This window comes from Schistocerca nitens, chromosome 1, assembly GCF_023898315.1.
Source record: "Schistocerca nitens isolate TAMUIC-IGC-003100 chromosome 1, iqSchNite1.1, whole genome shotgun sequence".
Classification (NCBI taxonomy): Eukaryota; Metazoa; Arthropoda; class Insecta; order Orthoptera; family Acrididae; genus Schistocerca; species Schistocerca nitens.
Window position 1 is genome coordinate 48,849,871 of NC_064614.1, and position 20,567 is coordinate 48,870,437.

Below are 20,567 nucleotides of genomic sequence, written 5' to 3' on the forward strand. Positions count from 1 at the left end.
ACTACTTAACCTAAATTATCCTAAGGATAATGCCTCCCATGTCCGAGGGAGGACTCGAACCTCCGCCGCGATCAGCCGCACAGTCCATGACTGCAGCGCCTTAGACCGCTCGGCTAGAAGACAATCACGCCGAAATAGGCGTAATAAAGAAATAATCAAACATAGGAACATCTTTGGTCTCACAGCATAATATAACACGGTAGAGAAATAGTCTGAAGGTGGTTCAGAGAAACCTCTGCCAGGCACTTATGTGTGAACTGCAGAGCAGCCATGTAGATGTAGATGTATATGTAGATGCATAAAAAAGGTCGGCAACCTGAAAATCAATATTTGTACGTATAATCTGGTTATGCTAAAATTTCGAAATATTCTTTACGGTAAAGCAGATACAGTCCGGTTACAGGACTATGCTCTGCCCACTCGAGATATCAGAGAGGTTTATTTATTTCGGTACAGCGGCGGGTCACGCAGGTCTGTTCCCTGATTAGGCGTGACAACGCGGCGGCCGTGAGTTAGGGCGCGGCCAGTGAGCGCGTCCGGCACCAAGAGTTGCTGCCGGTGATTTGCGGCGACAGCGACGGGCCGGTCGTCGCTTCCGCGGTGTGATTTGCGCGGCGTTGCTCGTCGCTCGTCGCCCGTCGTCCTCGCGGTAGGCCGGCGTATCTCGCGGTTACAACCGCCCGACTGTGTTATATGTCGAATGCCGAGTCGGCCGTTGTTGATCGTAGCCAACATGACGTAACTCAGACGTGATGGACAAAAAGTCACCTGGGCTGATCATCGTGTCATCCTGCCGTGGAACCGGCGCGATACCGCTTCGGCTGAACGTGTCACGTCAAATTACCTTAATCATTGCCTATACTAGCTAACAATTTTTCCGTGACTGTGTTATAACACAGGGTGCATGTGTGAAATGCAACCAGTTACAGTGTTCACGGATTACTAGCTTCACAATTTTCATTTAGCCGGCTGCTGTAGCCGAGCGGTTCTAGGCACTTCAGTACGGAGCCACGTTGCCGCTACGGTCGCATGTTCGAATCCTGCCTCGGGCATGGATGTATGTGATGTCCTTAGGTTAATTAGGTTTAACTAGTTCTAAGTCTCACGGGCTGATGGCCTCAGATGTCAAATCCCATAGTAGTTAGAGACATTTGAACCATTTGAACTTTAATGTATTATTCAAGGCTTAAGTAGGTATAATATACAACCAGTCACTGGCTCTAACATTAGATAATGTTCACTGTGTCATCAACTACACTGCGGAACAAAATTTGGCGTTCACTTTTTCGTAACCCCAAATTGTCTACCACTGCAAGTCTGAAATTTGGTTCAACCGTGCCTAAAAACTCCTGCGAAGGTGCAATAGCGTGACACCAGGCGACACCACTCTCTGCATAAGCGACGCTTTGAAGATCAGGGTCGAAGAAATATGTCCCGGGTTCGACTCCCGGCGGGGTCAGGGATTTTCGCTGCCTCGTGATGACTGGGTGTTGTGTGATATCCTTAGGATAGTTAGGTTTAAGTAGTTCTAAGTTCTAGGGGACTAATGACCATAGATGTTAAGTCCCATAGTGCTCAGAGCCATTTGAACCATTTGAAGAAATATGCGGAAAAAAGACCATAGTTATGTGAGCTGTAATGTTGGTCGGTTGTATCACATTGGCACCAAATAATACCTCAATTCAACCTAACGTCACCGTGGACGTGATACTTGATGGGACACTTGTCAAATGGTTCAAATGGCTCTGAGCACTAAGGGACTTGACTTCTGAGGTCATCGTTCCCCTAGAACTTCGAACTACTTAAACCTAACTAAGGACATCACACACATCCATGCCCGAGGCAGGATTCGAACCTGCGATTGTAGCGGTCGCAAGGTTCCAGACTGAAGCGTCTAGAACCGCTCGGCCCTTCCGGCCGGCGGACACATGTCACATCGCTTCTTAACCTGCAATTCACCCAGTTCAAGAACTGCAAAGTAACTCAGACCCGCTACATTCTGCTTTCAAATCATGCGGTTTTCTCGGAGTGACCGAGGAATACCTTTCATATAAAGCGCCGCTCATAAGCCTTACAAGAAGCCCACAGGGGGTGGCATAAAGGGCGCCAATAAAACCACCCGTTTTCCTGGCGCATCAATTTACATATATTTAGCGCTCCAAAATGATAGTTCGCAGTACGATGAATAACAGGAGGATGTTCTTGACAAACTTTGACACCCTTGGACGTTTCAACACACATTATGAGGCTGCAACACTTTTATGTACAGAGCGACAGTAAGTTTTGCTCTCGTGTACCGACTGTAACCACTAGTGGCCGTTCGAAACCATTAGACGAAATTTGAACGTAATATGAAGCAGAGGGTACTTATGCTCAATGGGGATGCAGCACCACAATATCCTTAGAGGAGGATTGAAACGTTCTATGGTGTGAGCAATGTCAAATGTAGTCAATAACTTCTTAGCGTTACTGATCTTTCTCTTTCAGCCGCGAAATGTATGGGAATCAACGCCACTGGGAAAGGCGTCGTTTCATAGACGCCCTTTATGCCACGTCATGAGGCTTTCACATGTTCTTTCAGTGCGGCGGCGTGTCTCCCTCAGCCAACCATAATAAAACCGGGTGATTTCGACAGTGGATGTCGCGGTTCTGACATCCATCGCAGGGACGTCAAAAGCAGGAGAGAAATTTGGGTAAGGGGGGCTGCGAGGCCAGCCATTGTGGCCGAGCGGTTCTAGGCGCTTCAGTCTGGAACCGCGCCAGCGCTAAGTCGCAGGTTCAAATCCTACCTGGGGCATGGATGTGTGTGATGTCCTTAAGTTAGATGACCTCAGATTTTAAGTCCCATAGTGCTCAGAGCCATTTGAAACATTTGGGGCTGCGACGACCTTCGTATAGTATGACCTGTCCACGGTGGCGTTGGGCAGAATTTTGCTAAAATTTGGTGCCAATGTGACACCATAAATCTGCTCATATGAACTTTTGAGCTGTGGCCTTTTTTTCGCATGTGTCGAAACTTTGCTGTACGAAGCATCGCCGAGCCCCCGGATCCGCTTTAGTGTGCCAGGTCATTGCGCAATTACAGAGAAAGACTGTAGACATCTCTCGGACAAATTTCAAAATTATGCGTCGCAGTGGGAAGTAGTTATGGGATTTCGAAAATGTCTTCATTATTCTATTGCGCAGCGTTTCGACTAACTGTAAGATCAACATCGGAAGGATGTGTTACGGAACATTATTTTCTGAGCCATTGATACTATGATCATTCTGAGTGCACTGCAGCGTGGTGTCCATGAGAAATTCATTCCGATAACGAATTTGTTGTGAATACCAAGGTGTTGTGAAATCGTCATCACTTAAATATCGACACTGCCTGCCAGAAAAAGAGAGGCACCCAAAACACACGGTCAGACGGCAATGTGACTTCATACATACAGAAACATCATTGATGTTTATGTAAATGAGTAGAGTTGCAGTTCTGTGTGTCAAATAGAAAGGCAACCGGAGTAAACTGCTCCGTTAGTGTGTTGTGTTGTTACCAGACTGGCAGGTTATGTAAGGTGCACGAATAACGTCAAATCACTGAGAAGGACTCGGAGATGCCGCGTACACGTGTAAGTTCAAAAATTGTTCAAATGGCTCTGAGCACTATGGTCATCTGTCCCCTAGAACTCAGAACTACTTAAACCTAACTAACCTAAGGACATCACACACATCCATGCCCGAGACAGGATTGGAATCAGCGACCGTAGCGGTCGCGCGGTTCCAGACTGTAGCGCCTAGAACCGCTCGGCCACCCCGGTCGGCTACACGTGTAAGTGTTATGAACACCTGACAGAGCTTGAAACGGGCCTCCTTTGTCTCCATTTGGCCGGCAGGTCGAATCGTGCAATTCGCAGATATATGGTGGGTATTCTGATGTGCCAGTGACCCGAAGTTTGATCGCAAGGAAACGTACTAATCGTTAAGGATACAGTCGACAACGTCTGATCTTCACAAGAGAGGATCACCGTACTGTGCACCAGTCACGTCTTAATCCCTTCTCATCTGAGTGTACCACTCGAGGACGATAATGGACACCATGCAAAATTATGTGTCATCATACACCATTGGTCCGAGACTAACACCAGCCGGACTAGGACATTACCTACCCTTGTGTAGGCTGTGGTTAGGACCAGAACGTAAATGTCTGCATGTGGAGCGATGTGCTAACCGGATACCATGGACTACTGAGAAATGTCGTCGCACTGCCGTTCAACGATGAGTCGCGGCTCTGCGCTGCACTGGACGACCCCAATCGGCGAGTACAGCGGCACAGCGGCACAGCGGCACAGCGGCACAGCGGCACAGCGATGTTACTCCTCTCGACACAGTCAGGTGAGCCGTTGGGTAGGACGTGAAGTTGCGGATGGTAGTGATGGATGCTGAGGATGACACAGTGGTGCAGAGTACTTGCGACGGAGATTGTATCCGAGCTGGTCTCACGCAAGTGCTAATGGAAATATATATGGGGTTCTTACTGCCCACAGGAATACTTAAAACATCCCACGGGCATTTCATGGAGACTCATGACATTTGTTGACGATCATTGGAGCGCCTGAAAGACGGTAACAAGATACTGTCGCATAAGAGGTAACACAACAGAATGTACGATGTCCATGACAAACCCTCGTGCAGTCAGAGTTCTCTCAGTCACTGGAAATCAAGGATCAGTTACAACAGCTGTGGGCCACCCTTCGTCAGGGGACGATACAGCGGCTTTATGGTACCTTTGCCAACCAAATCACTGTATGCATCGAAGTAAGAAGAGATGCAACCTTATACTGATGTGCTCACGCTGCCGCGTTTTTGTAAAATCGATTCGATTTTGTAATCACTGAAGTAACACCACAAAACCTTTTAAACTATGAAGTTCCATTTATTTTCATCCACTCCTTCAGCATGTTTCACTTTTTTGTCATGCAGTGTAACCGTGTGTAGTTTAGCAAATAATTTTCGTGTAACATCTCCGACTGACGAGACTACAGTGGATCGAAAACTAGATAACAGTGAAGGCAAACTACGAACTGGCCTTAATGGATCGACAGTACTGACCGACCACCGTGTCATCCTCAGGCCATCGGCGCCACTGGATGTAGGTATGGAGGAAGATGTGGCCAGCTCAGTGCTCAGTGAGAGTGACCAGAGCCGCTACTTCTCAGTCAAGTAGCTCTTCATTTCCAGCAGTGTTCGGCACACTCGGACACTCATCCATCCAAGAGCAAGCATAGCCAGACAGCGTTTAACCTCGATCATATGATGTTACCCGGTGTTACCACTGCAGCAAAGCCGTTGACAGTGACAATGAATCGTGTCAAATTCACAGAAGCGACTGGTTGGATATTATACCTCCATAGAACACCAATTAAAACATAGCTGCAATTCGTCATCCGCTATGTATATAAGATGTTTAAGGCAACCAGTTTCGGTACCTACATTTATAGTACACAAATCACTATGAAATTCCAGTTGCACAAGTGTCAATGGCCTCGCGTATTTTGGCCAATAAGACCACTCACATTGTGCCTCATGACGTTACCTAACCTAACCTTCACTCAAAAGCAATAACTGAATTTACGTCTGCGCCAAACAATCACTTATAAACGATAACTTCCTGAAGGGCGAGTGTTTGAACCCGTACCTCTAACTTCTGTGGGCAGTAGACTACCAATGTTGCAATCTTTGCACACCTCACTAATCAACTTCAAAGTTCTAACATGTCTTTCGACTACACTACATACAGTGTATTTAAAATGTAATTAAGAAACCTTCTATTCTATGTACACCAGGTGTTAGTTTACCAATGTCTTCGTTCCTCCAATGTGATTCTTGATAGTGACGTGATTTATATTATTGGTACAGTATAGTAGCAATAAATCTACCTTTGGCCAAAAACAATTACTTTTATGAGAATACGGAGACCATTCTTCAGACTTTAAAAAATAATTATATTACTCCTGTTACTACACTACTGTTCACATTGTTCTAGTTACACGCATATAGATAAGTTTAACAATAATCTAATTTTGGCAAAGACTCTTCTACAAACTTTACTTAATGGTTCTAGTATCAGTTGCACATATTTAAATTAAGTTATACTGTGAAACATAGATTTTGTGTGCTACACGGCTTTCTTTACACATTTTACCATGCAGAACACCTGTGTAAGCTTCGAAGTTAAAAGGAAATGTAAACATCTCGAAGAATACTTGTTTATAAAGAAATCGCATTATTTTCAAACACATGTCTATAGGTACCGTGATGCTCCTAGTGTCTCAAAGGTGATTTTTATGCTGTGTATAGACATAGTCCTTTATTAAGAATATCTATGAGGTATACAGATGTTAACATATGTATCAAACAAGAATAGTATGAAAGTATTTTATTTGCAATATTATAAATCTGTTAAACGTGCCTGTCTCCAATTTGACGTGTATTATTTACCGTAAGTAGCAATGTGTCTTTTCCTACATTTTTTACATTCCTACCTGGAGTTTCCATTGTTTGTTATTTTTAATATAAATTATTTGACAATTGCAACTGACATTATATTCAGTAAGTAAGTTTTGTACAAATATTTATTTTAGTTGTAATATTATCATCGCCACACTTACCAGTGTATGGATAACAGTTGCGCTGACTCTTCCACAATGGATAAAAAATAGCAACATAACGACGACAAACATATAAATGCCAGGTCTTACTGTAAGAGTGTTTTGTGCACATTTTTTGTTCAGCGGGATGAGGTGAGAATGGTCATTTTGTAATCATGGTACTGTACAGCATGCAGTACTTTCAGGAATTATACTACATTATTTCAAGGAACATGTACCAGCTGCGTTAAAAATTGTATTGTTCGTCAAGTTTCGGCTTTTGCTCATCATAATCAAAATTGGCAGAGAACTGAATGCAGTCGAAACTGGCAGAGATTATATGCAGCAAACGTATCGAGAAGATTGAAACCAAGTAAATATTGTATTGGACTAATGGAAACGGTCATCTGTCCTATAGGGATTTTTGTTACATAACAGATCGCTAGTGTTCATGGTGTGAAGGTATCGTGCACCTAAGTTTTTAACGCAGGCGGGTGGCAGTCCTCGAAACAAAGACGTCGTTCCTGGGATTCATTACTTTATTTGCTGTATCATTTTCACTGTATTTCATGGTGAATCTCGTTATCTCCAAACAACTTCTGAAGCATCACTCATGTCTATACCCTGCTCATTGTCACGTATCAAGAGGAATTGAGGTCCAAAATCAGATCCTTGCGACGGTTACACTCCAATTCGATCTCAACTACTTATGGAAGAGCTTGCAGTTTTCACATAACAGAATCTAGAAGTCAGTAAGACATCGAAGTAATGTACAGAATTTATATACGAGATCTATCTGGTACGAATTTTCTTTACATACTGATCTGGTGGGGTTCATGCACTTCGGGTGCTGATGACATAGTACAGTCATGTGCCAAGCCCGAAGCAGGCCGAACAAATCAGCTGAGAGGTGTCTGTCTAGGAGCAAGAAGTCAGTCCTGGGATTCATTTCTTATTTGACAGGTCCTTTACGATATATTTTGTAGTGAAACTTCTGCTTTCTTCAAAGAAATTTTGTCTCATCTACCACCTTCATGTACCACTTATTAGCCGTTTCATACCTGAATTTTTTTTGAGGAAAGAAAAGTTTTCTTTGTGTGGTAATGATTCTAGGTGATGATGAAATGATTTTAGATGCAAGATTCATACTAAAATATGTGCTCATTTTCAAAATATACTTTTTACACTTGACTTCATTTTATCGAATAAAATAACTAATCACGGCATACTCCCTGTTGTAGTAAATAGTAAAACTATCATTTGAAAATTATCATGCAAAATAACAATAAACAATACGCAATAATACTGTAGAATATAGCGAATCAACCCCATGCATATATACTGGTGATCACGTGCTGCTGCGTACTGCTACATTTACTTGCTAATATTTTCATAGTGATGCACAGCATTTGGCAGCACTTGCGTAAGACGAAAAGATTAAAAGGTCACAAATGTGTACCTCAGGTTTCGTTTGTCGAAAAACACATTAGTTGTAGCTAAGACACAGTAAAAGTTAATTCACACATTTGTAGCCAGAGGATATGAAAGGGTTAATATGAATCGAGAGCTACTTGGACCAAGAATGGAACCCTGTGGTAACTGCCCAATTCGCAGCTCAATATTCGTATTTAAATTTCAATTATATGCCATGTATTTATGGAATAGGCCTCCTGTTGCAGTCTCCCCAATGATCTGGGTGCCGAACCAGCTGGTGGGCGCGCCATCAGGTACAGACGTGACCATCGACTGCCACACGGAGGCGTACCCGCGCGCCATCAGCTACTGGGTCTACAACAACGTGATGCTGCTTCCCACCAGCAAGTACCACACCGACATCCAGGAGACGTCGTACCGCTCGCACATGAGGCTCACCATCCGGGGACTCACCGCCAACGACTTCGGCAACTACCGCTGCATCTCCAAGAACTCCCTGGGCGAAACTGAGGGCTCCATCAGGCTCTATGGTGAGTTTGTCTGCTGGATGAATCCCCTGTAGAAAGAATATAAAGTGTATCTTCTTTCGTAGTGATTGTTAATTGACACTCTCCTTTGTCGAAGTATCGTGGATGTCAGTGTAAATAACTGATATGTTATTCGTGTAATGAAACGCAATAGTTTTCTCTCGATGTTGTTGCTAAATACCAATTACGGCTACAGGTTTCATAACACTCGTATTTTAAGTTCCTTGTTAAAATATCAGGTTGATTCGCAACTGATGCAACCCTAGTAAAGTATGTGGCTAATTTGGTCTTCAGCCTACTGGCTCATCACACAGTCTGGCAGACCATCTCCTGTACCAATCGAAGCTCAATTTTTATCAGTACTTCAGGGCCCCTACACTCACAGTGGTGTATCACTTACGTGACAATAACGAATCTTTGCCACTTTTAACCATCATTTTTTTAATTCGCCAATCTTTTTTTGTTTTTGTTTTTTAAACTCTAATTCCAGTCTTGTATTATATTTTTCTTTTCACAGCTGCTTCACTTAATATCCGTCTTCAGCAGTTTTGTATTTCTGTCTGTACTCTCCACTACAACTTCCGGCAGCAAGTTAACCGTTCCTCGCCGCCGCAGTGGAGGTCCCACCTTCTCCAGCAGATGGGCATCAATATCAGTTTTGTGATCCGAGAAACAATCCATAATGCTGTCTGCCCAGGGTTTGGTAAACATATTCCAGAGTAGGAAACGCTTACATTGCATAACGGAATGAAACAGTGGCTTGAATCACTTTAACATCATAGTTATAAGGTGCAGTCGAATGAAACGAGACAGATGGAAAAAAGTAAGACCAGTGTTTATTATTTCAAAAGTAATCGCCGTGACTGTTAATACATTTTTTCCAGTAGGGACAAGACAGTTAACGCCTACGGAAATATGACTGTACTCAGGCGTGCAACTCTTCATCCTATAGAAACCGACAGTCACTAATGTCTTCATTCGGGGCTCCAAAAAATATGGAAATGGCACGGGGAAAGGACGGGAGAGAGTATAAAGAATGTGCAAGGGCTCCATAACGAAACTTGTACAGCGTGCTCAAAACAATCTCGGTAACATGTGGCAGGATCGCTCGCTTGCTTTTCGTATACTTACTGTTTTTTCGGGTGTCCTTAATTCTTTAATTCAGTGTTTATACATTTCCCAGTCAGCATTCTGTAAACTACTTACAGGCTCACTCGATGGCCAAGTAACGTTGGCTGCCACATTCCCAAGAAGCCTAATCAATAAAATATAAATGAACAACAAACAACATTGGCTCCAATGTTTCCGCGAAGCCTGATAAACAAAATATAATAGTCCAATAAGTTGCGAATAGACTATGAACTACAAAAGTTTTGGAAACGATGACTGTGCATCACAAATAAATCTGAGATATTAAACATATAGTTTGTGTACGCTTTAAAGTATTTTGGTTCTAATAAATTCCTTTGCCAATGAGTCTCCTATACTGATAAAATTTCGCTATCTGAATGTTTGAAAGGTTGGGGATTTGATTAAGGTGGCTGTCTGTACTGATTGTCAGTCTCCTTTTCCATAACGTTTTACGCACAAGCAGAAACGCAAATACCTGACCCACGTGCGGCATCTACGGATCACTAGACGTTCACAAAATACTGAGAGAGCGCGAGTAGCAGACATTCCCAGATATTATCACAGGAATGTTGCAGACAGACACTGTTGTTGAAATAACTTGACACAACCGTGTGGAATTTGAAGCTACGGAAAAGCGTTTGGAATGCTATCATTGAACGAGCGTTGATGAGATGTCTCACTTCGCTTTGTTACCAGACACTCGCTGTTTATTGCTTACAGTTATTTTGTGTTTCTTATCTGGAATTGCTGGGCACTGCTCCATTCTGCTCTGGTCTGATGTAGCAACATTGCTTCGATATTCCAAATAAAAGACAGTCTGTTCATTAGTGAGACACATGCCTGTGAACACCGGGCTATACAGGGTGAGTCACCTAACGTTACCGCTGGATATATTTCGTAAACCACATCAAATACTGGCGAACCGATTCCACAGACCGAACGTGAGGAGAGGGGCTAGTGTAATTGTTTAATACAAACCATACAAAAATACACGGAAGTATGTTTTGTAACACAAACCTACGTTTTTTTAAATAGAGCCACGTTATTTTTGTTAGCACATCTGAGCATATAAACAAATACGTAATCAGTGCCGTTTGTTGCATTGTAAAATGTTAATTACATCCGGAGATATTGTAATCTAAAGTTGACGCTTGAAACCTCCGACGTTCAGTTGCGTGTTGTAACAAACACGGGCCACGGTCGGCGAGCAGCATCTGCAGGGCCAGCCCGTTCTCCTGATCTTACACCTCTGGACTTCTTTCTGTGGGGTACGTTAAAGGAGAATGTGTACCGTGATGTGCCTACAACCCCAGAGGATATGAAACAACATATTGTGGCAGCCTGCGGCGACATTACACCAGATGTACTCCGGCGTGTACGACATTCATTACGCCAGAGATTGCAGTTTTGTGCAGCAAATGATGGCCACCACATTGAACATCTATTGGCCTGACATGTCGGGACACACTCTATTCCACTCCGTAATTGAAAACGGAAACCACGCGTGTACGTGTACCTCACCCCTCATGGTAATGCACATGTGCGTCGGTGAAAAAGACCAATAAAAAGGTGTTAGCATGTGGACGTAATGTGCTGTTCCAGTCTCTTCTGTACCTAAGGTCCATCACCGTTCCCTTTGGATCCCTACGTAATTCGGTGCTCTCCGATACAGACGATCGAACAGCGGAGGAGTGGTACTCAAGCGTCAACTTTAGGTTACAATATCTCCGGATGTAATTAACATTTTACAATTCAACAAACGGCACTTCTAGTGCACGTTGGGTGGCACGGGATACATGCGGACGTGCATTGTCCTGTTGGAACAGCAAGTTCCCTTGCCGGTCTAGGAATGGTAGAACGATGGGTTCGATGACGGTTTGGATGTACCGTGCACTATTCAGTGTCCCCTCGACGATCACCAGTGGTGTACGGCCAGTGTAGGAGATCGCTCCCCACACCATGATGCCGGGTGTTGGCCCTGTGTGCCTCGGTCGTATGCAGTCCTGATTGTGGCGCTCACCTGCACGGCGCCAAACACGCATACGACCATCATTGGCACCAAGGCAGAAGCGACTCTCATCGCTGAAGACGACACGTCTCCATTCGTCCCTCCATTCACGCCTGTCGCGACACCACTGGAGGCGGGCTGCACGATGTTGGAGCGTGAGCGGAAGACGGCCTAACGGTGTGCGGGACCGTAGCCCAGCTTCATGGAGACGGTTGCGAATGGTCCTCGCCGATACCCCAGGAGCAACAGTGTCCCTAATTTGCTGGGAAGTGGCGGTGCGGTCCCCTACGGCACTGCGTAGGATCCTACGGTCTTGGCGTGCATCCGTGCGTCGCTGCAGTCCGGTCCCAGGTCGACGGGCACGTGCACCTTCCGCCGACCACTGGCGACAACATCGATGTACTGTGGAGACCTCACGCCCCACGTGTTGAGCAATTCGGCGGTACGTCCACCCGGCCTCCCGCATGCCCACTATACGCCCTCGCTCAAAGTCCGTCAACTGCACATACGGTTCACGTCCACGCTGTCGCGGCATGCTACCAGTGTTAAAGACTGCGATGGAGCTCCGTATGCCACGGCAAACCGGCTGACACTGACGGCGGCGGTGCACAAATGCTGCGCAGCTAGCGCCATTCGACGGCCAACACTGCGGTTCCTGGTGTGTCCGCTGTGCCGTGCGTGTGATCATTGCTTGTACAGCCCTCTCGCAGTGTCCGGAGCAAGTATGGTGGGTCTGACACACCGGTGTCAATGTGTTCTTTTTTCCATTTCCAGGAGTGTATATCCAGCGGTAATGTTAGGTGACTCACCCTGTATAGATTGTTTGGTAACTGGTGCTGGGTGAGTTCATTTCCCTCCTTTGTCCTAAATGCTCGGCTTCGAGTGTGTACCGTGATTTCTTGCTGCTGCATGGTCGGTTTTCGTCGTTTCAGTATTTTTATCTTCACTTTGACGTTTGTGGTTTTCGCTTCAATCACTTTTCTGCACGGTTTTAATTTTGACTACGGTGATTGCCCCCATGGCTTTTAATGCTGAATGACGCGGCTTCCGCTGCCTTTTTAAGGTATGTTTGGATATTCGCACCATTAGTTTATTCAGCGGTTCTAGGCACTACAAAATGTTCAAATGTGTGTGAAATCTTATGGGACATACCTGCTAAGGTCATCAATCCGTAAGCTTACACACTACTTAACCTAAATTATCCTAGGGACAAACAAACACACCCATGCCCGACGAAGGACTCGAACCTCCGCCGGGATCATCAGCACAGTCCATGACTGCAGCGCCTAAGACCGTTCAGCTAATCCCGCGCGGCCTAGGCGCTACAGTCTGGAACCGCGCGACCGCAACGGTCGCAGGTTCGAATCCTGCCTCGGGCTTGGATGTTTGTAATGTCCTTAGGTTAGTTAGGTTTAAGTAGTTCTAAGTTCTAGGGGACTGATGAACTCAGAAGTAAAGTCCCATAGTGCTCAGAGCCATTTGAACCATTAGCTTATTCGGCCACTTAATGGTATAGGTAGGTCTAAGAGTTAAAACTTTTATGAAATAATTACATTTTCATGTTTTGCAGTTAATCTGATGATGCGGTAAGAGCGAGAAACGCTTTCTTAGTCAACAAATGTTGCAACACGGACTTGTATTTGGAATTGACGGGGAGTATATTCAGACACAAAACACACACACACACACACACACACACACACACACACGTGCAGTTCATCGGGGCAATGAGCCCCAGAAACGAAATAAGACTGAAATAAAATAAAACAGTTCCAGTCTTCCAGACCTACCACAGCTTCCGGGAGTTATTTCTTGCTCATAACGCGAATGTCGGCAGCGGAAAGAGGCGCTCTTGGAATATACACATACTCAAATATCTCTGACGTACTTTCGAGACTAAACTTTTTGTCCGGGATTAAGTTAGAAATAATGCTCAATCCCCAGTTCTACATACAGTAAGCTCTCACCTTTTTGTATTTGATTAATACAAACAGGACAACAGGACAATGCACGTCCGCATGTATCCCGCGCCACCCAACGTGCTCTAGAAGGTGTAAGTCAACTACCCTGACCAGCAAGATCTCCGGATCTGTCCCCCATTGAGCATGTTTGGGACTGGATGAAGCGTCGTCTCACGCGGTCTGCACGTCCAGCACGAACGCTGGTCCAACTGAGGCGCCAGGTGGAAATGGTATGGCAAGCCGTTCCACAGGACTACATCGAGCATCTCTACGATCGTCTCCATGGGAGAATAGCAGCCTGCATTGCTGCGAAAGGTGGATATACACTGTACTAGTGCCGACATTGTGCATGCTCTGTTGCCTGTGTCTATGTGCCTGTGGTTCTGTCAGTGTGATCATGTGATGTATCTGACCCCAGGAATGTGTCAATAAAGTTTCCCCTTCCTGGGACAATGAATTCACGGTGTTCTTATTTCAATTTCCAGGAGTGTATATTCCTTAGGTGGTACCAAAGGAATGTGCTCATAATATCCATGATAATAACTGAAAATAAATATTTGTTTTGAAGAGTCAAGTTTACTAAGATTACCAACAATTTGTTTTATTACTATGACCGTTTTCGAAAGATCTACGCTTTCGTCATCGGATGTCGAAACATTAGGACATGTTACAAGGTTCGACGATGACAGCGTAGATCTCTCGAAATCAGTCGTAGTAATAAATAGAATTACTAACGATCTGGCAAACTTGATTCTTTGAGAATAATATATCTTTCAGGTTGCCCCAAAGCCTAATGCAATTTCGAAAATATATACCTGGAAAGATATTGAAATGTTTCGAAAGAAATGCGACAGGCGGCGGTTCCGGTGAATTCCAATTGTACATAAATAGGCTAAAGTAATTGAAGTCTCGCATGTATTGAAATTAAGCCAAAGTGCTGAATAATAACAAGTAAAATGATATTTAGGTTCATATTAAAATTAATATTTGGCGGTTTTTTGCTTTACAGAGATTCCCAGACCGTCAACGCCACCGAAGGCTACAGAGATACGAAGTGGTTCCTCGAAAGAAGGTACGTCCTAGCAAATTTGTACACAAGCGCTTCTACAAAAAGATGTAAATCTCGGTAATGAGACATTTATGATGGTGCAGTATTGCTTTTTAAGCCTTTGTTTTTGGAGATTTGTTGTATCTACCGTGATTAACCATTACCCTAAATACCATTTCAAGTTTCAAATGTTTAGCTGTTCATTCATCAAGTCAACTTTCTGTCATCAGACATGTGAATGTTAGAGCTGAATTCTCATTCTCACATGATAATGCGCCGGTGCTAGGTTTTAAAGGACATAAGCCACTATAGCAGCTCACAAGTACTATAAGTGCTCCCAAACGATATTTTTCAACAGCACGCTGCTATCTTCATGGTCCTTGTATCTTTCTTAATTTTTTATTCATTTTTATTAGTTTAAGACAGACAATAGATTCTGCGGCAAGTCAGTGCTACAGTTGCATCCCCCATTGGACGGTGATTCAGATCATATATACGGCCTATCTACCAGTTCACAGCTCAGTGTGTGACAGACTGTACTTCCGATTCCACCCCTGATTCTTTTTTTGGAAATTTTATTTGAGCCGGCTGGAGTGGCCGAGCGGTTCTAGGCGCAACAATCTGGAACCGCGCGACCGCTACGGTCGCAGGTTCGAATCCTGCCTCGGGCATGGATGTGTGTGCTTTCCCTAGGTTAGTTAGGTTTAAGTAGTTCTAAGTTCTAGGGGACTGATGACCTCAGCAGTTGAGTCCCATAGTGCTCAGAGCCATTCGAACCATTTTACTTGAAATTTATGGTAAGGTATTATGGGGCCAAACTGCTGAGGTAATCAGTCCCTAAGCCTACGCAGTACTTAACCTAACTTAAACTAACGTACGCTAAGGACAACACGCACACACCCATGCCCGAGGGAGGAATCGAACCTCCGACGGGGGAGTCCGCACAGGCCGTGACAAGGCGCTTAAGACTGCACGGCTGTCCCGCGCGACCTCCACACTTGTGGTAGGAAGAACCGTTGCAGATACGTCGTCAACTGAGTTCGAATTTCCCTGATTTTCTTCTCGTGAAATGTGTTTGTGAGGAAGTGAAATATTCTTCTCGTGAAATGTGTTTGTGGGGAAGTGAAATATTGCCTGTCTAATTTTGGACCGTATGCGTTCCGAATTGTAGTAGTAACAGCTACCAGTGGCGAATGAGTTCTGTGGAGAAGTGTAAGGTCGAAAAGATGGGCAACTGATGAGCAACTAACCGGGCAGATGAACCAAGAGGCTACGAACAGTGTCTTCTCAAAGACCGTTCAGCGATCGTTACTGCGTATGAGCCGCTGCAAAAGGCACCTGTTTCATGAACCCATGCTTACTTCTGTTCGTCGTCTACGAAGGCTGGAATTTGCACGCCAGCGCCACAACTCGACGTCCACTGATTGGCGACAGGTCGCCTTTTTGGACCGAGCGAGGTTTCGCAGTGCTTAGCACACTGGATTCATATTCGGAGAACGACGGTTCAAACCTGCGTCCTACATTCCTGATTTAGGTTTTTCGCGATTTCCCAAAATCGCTTAAGGCAAATGCCGGGATGTCCTTTGAAAGGACACGGCGATTTCCTTCCCCATCCTTCCCTAATCCGAGCTTCAGCTCCATCTCTAAAGACCTCGTTGTTGACCGCACGTTGAACGCTAATATTATCCTCCTCTTTGTCTAGATGGCTATTAGCTTGTATGGCGAGAAACGCTGTAACAGTCGGTAGAATTGTCCAGGCCAGAGAAGGGAATCTTATGGTCTGGCGAATGGTTTCGTCACTTTGGAACAGATTGATACAAGAATGCATCCATGGCTGGAGACGATGTCCACTCAGACATGCAGTTTGTTTCTCTTCGGCACTATGGCATCTTCCAGCAGAACAATGGAACTAGTCACACAGTTTGCAGACTACAAGCACGGTTCGAGGAACACCAGATTGAGTATAACACACTCTCCTTGCCACCAAACGCCCAGGATTTGAAACTAATCGAGAATCTGTGCTGCTGTTCGCATGATGGATCATCAACGAGAAACCTAGCACAGACCACTGTGCTGCCGTCGACATGGCTCTCAATCCTTGTTCGCACCTTCCAGAGCATCACACACACTCTTCCTGTATCTCGCAGCGGTCCGCTCTACAAAAGGTGGCTACTCAGGCTTTTGATAGCTGGTCACAGTAATGTGACTCGGTAGTGTATTTCCGGTAGGGTAATGAAACAGTAACAGCTTTTTGTAAGTTTGTAGGAACAATGTAGTTCATTTCTTTATGTTGTGGGCACATTGTCAGTCATGACACAAAGTGCCAATGTTCTCCATGTATTCCGGTATTTCATTTCAGCTTTCCGTTGTCATTTGAGACACAACGAGCTTCCGATGTAATTCTCCGGATAATCTACAGTAAAGAGCCAAAGAAACTCGTACAGCTGATGAATATCGTGTAGGGGCCCGCAAACCCGCAGTAGCGCCGCAACACGACGTGGCATGGACTCGACTAATGTCTGAGGTAGCACTGGAGAGAACTGACCGTGAATCCTACAGGGCTGGCACCATGAATCCAGCAGGGCTGTCGATAATTCCGTAAGAGTACGAAGAGGTAGGAATCTCTTCTGAACAGCACGTTGCAGGGAATCCAAGATATGCTCAATAATATTCGTATCTTGGGGGTTTGGTGGCTATCGGAAGTGTTTAAACTCAGAAGAGTGTTTCTGGAGCCACTCTGGCAATTGGCAATTCTGGACATGTGGGGAGTCGCATTGTGCTGCAGGAATTGCTCAAGCCCGTCAGAATGCACAATGGGCAAGACTGGATGTATTGGTCAGACAAGACGCTCACGCACTTGTCACCAATCAGAGTCTTTCGAGACGTTTCAAGGATCCCACATCACTCCAACTGCACACACTCCACAGCATTACAGAGCCTCCACTAGCTTGAACAGTCCCTTGATGACATGCAGGGTCCATGGATTCATGAGGTTGTCTCCATACCCTTATACGTCCATCTGCTCGATACAATTTGGAACGAGACTCATACTACCAGGCAACATGTTTCCAGTTCAATGTCTGTGTTGACGGGCCCAGGCGAGGCGTAAACCTGGATACATGAGTGCGCCCTCGGTTCCGAAAGCTCATATCGATTATGTTTCGTTGAATGGTTCGCACGGTGACACTTGTTGATGGCCCAGCACTGAAATCAGCAGCAACTTGCGGAAGGGTGCCACATCTGTCACGTTGAACGATTCTCTTCGGTCATCGTTGGTCCCCTTCTTGAAGGATCTGTCTCTGGCCGCAGCGATGTGGAGATTTGATGCTTTGCCGGATTCCTTGTATTGGCTATACATTCGTGAAATGGTAGCACAGGAAAATTCCCACTTCATCGCTTCCTCGGCGATGCTGTGTCCCATTGCTCGTGCGCCGACTACAACACCACGTTTAAACTCACTTAAATCTTGATAAGCTGTCATTGTAGCAGCAGTAACCTAACTAATCCAGACACTTGCTGCCTTATACAGGCGTTGCTGACTGCAGCGCCGTATTCTGCCTGTCTACATATCTCTGTATTTGAACACGCATGCGTATACCAGTCTTTTTGGAGCTTTAGTCTACATCAGGAACATCATAAATGTGCCAGACAGAAAAGTATATTCAATTTCTGACGTATGTCCATAATACTATTGCGGCAAATTTTCTGCAAGTTCATAGCCAAATGCTTCAGAAATGTATATAAAATATATACCATCGATAAATTACTTGAAGTTTATCATGCACCTTAAAATTGTTGAATGGTTAGATGTATTTTAAAGTAAGTTTACGATATGACTCAATTTCAGTAATTCAGATTATTCGTGGGGAAAGGCTTGGGTGTTTGTCTTTTCATACTACAATGCCCAAAAAAGAAATCAGAGCACTCAGAAGACGTGGTCGGATGTCACTGTAACTTAATACCCATACAACCCATTTGGGGATATATAAATGACTGCAGTTACAAGTCACTGTGACTGAAGCCCACCCGGCTAGCCTCGCGGTCTAACGCCGGCTAGCCGCCAGGCGAATTAGTGTCGAGGTCCGCTGTGGCGGCTATCCTGTGGATGGCTTTTAAGGCGTTTTTCGTTCTATCTCGGCAAATGCGGGATGCTTCCCCTTATTCCCCCTCAGTTACACTGTGTCAGCGATTGCTGTGCAAACACTGTCTCCATGTGCGCGTACACCATAAATATTCTACCACGCAAACATTTGGAGCTACAATCGTCTGGTATGAGACGTTCCCTTTGGGTCAGTTTGGTTCTGTGTGTGTGTGTTGGGGGGGGGGGGAGGGGGTTTACGCTGGTGGCCGAACCGCACAATAACTCTGGGCTCGGTGTGGGGCGGCGGTGGGGTGGGTGGACTGCTATCGACTGTTGTGGGGTTCTGAACCACTGAGGGCTAGTGTGGGACGAAGCCTTTCCGTCGTTTCTATGTGCCTGGCACAATACACAATACACACACTGTGACAGAAACATCTGGCGCCACAATGCATTTGCGTTGTTCGCTTTAGTGTTGACAACAGGCTTGGTATGTTATACAGGACTTGTGAACAGCGTCAGAGGTTCAGTGATCAGTGTGGAGGACACGAGGACGTCACGTACTACCGGGAGACGACGTTATCAGCAGCTTATTGAGTTTGAAAAGGGCCTCGTTATGGATCTCCTTTTAGCTGGCTGGTCGAATCGTGCAGTATTAAGATTTTTAAGCCACTCGGACGCGCCGGTAGTTTGATATTGAACTGCGTAGGATCATTAGGCCAGGCATACGCGTCGTAAAGTTTCCGATCGACCACGTCTGTTCATTACATGGATGGGTCACTATATTGTACACTGCTGGCCACCGTAAACGCAACACCAAGAAAGACAAGAGGTAGCACAACAAGATTTATTTTGTGGATAACATGTTGAAAAAGTGTCAAACGATTACGTTTACAGACGTCTGTGACATGTGGTTCCTGCCAGAATCAGTAGCCAGAGTAGCCGCCATTGTTGGAGATCACCGCTGCCACACGTCTCGGCATTGAGTCAAAGAGACGTTGGATGTGTTCCTGGGGTACAGCAGCCCAAGCAGCTTCCACACGTTGCCAAAGATCATCTGGTGTGGCAGCTGGGGATGTAATCTGGGTCACTCGTTGAGCAACCATGGACCACATGTTTTCTATCGGCGAAAGATCCGGAGAGCGAGCCGGCCAGGGAAGCAATTCAATCTGGTTATTGACGAAGAACCTTTGGACAATGCGTGCCACGTGTGGTCGCGCATTATCCTGTTGAAATATGGCTGTGGCCGAGCCCTGAAGGTAAGGAAGGACAACTCGCTCCAGCGCCTCGGATATGTAGCGCCGGCTATTTAAAGGACTGGCAAGGCGTACTAGAGGCGTGCGAGAGTAATATCCATACCATAATACCCGGTGCAAGACCAGTGTGGCGGTGCATAATGCAGCTGTCCAGCATCCTCTCTCCACGGTGTCTCCACACTCGAATCCGACCATCGTGGTGCTGCAGACTGAAGCGTGCCTCGTCAGTAAAGACAACGTCATTCCATTCTGCCGTCCACATCCGTCTGTCATCACACCATTGGCGACGGAGACGTCTGTGGTTCTGCGTCAATGGTAGACGAAGCAATGGACGTCTTGCGGACAGACCACTCTGCTGTAAACGGCGTCGAATGGTACGCGCAGACACTGGATGATGCGTTACAGACGCAATGTGCTGTGCTATGGTTCGGGATGTCACTGAGCGATCCGTCACTGCCATGCGCACAATTTGCCTATCAGCACGTGCAGTGG

The 20,567-nt window shown here is 45.4% G+C and overlaps 1 protein-coding gene across 1 annotated transcript in view; it reads left to right on the forward strand.

The window, feature by feature from the left end:
* Positions 1–20,567, forward strand: part of LOC126234528 (lachesin-like) — a 344,777-nt gene that overhangs the window by 223,129 nt on the left and 101,081 nt on the right. Inside the window, exons 5-6 of the mRNA XM_049943226.1 lie at positions 8,312–8,596; positions 14,703–14,765. Coding sequence (XP_049799183.1) covers positions 8,312–8,596; positions 14,703–14,765 — 348 coding nt within the window. The remainder of the gene's footprint in view (positions 1–8,311; positions 8,597–14,702; positions 14,766–20,567) is intronic.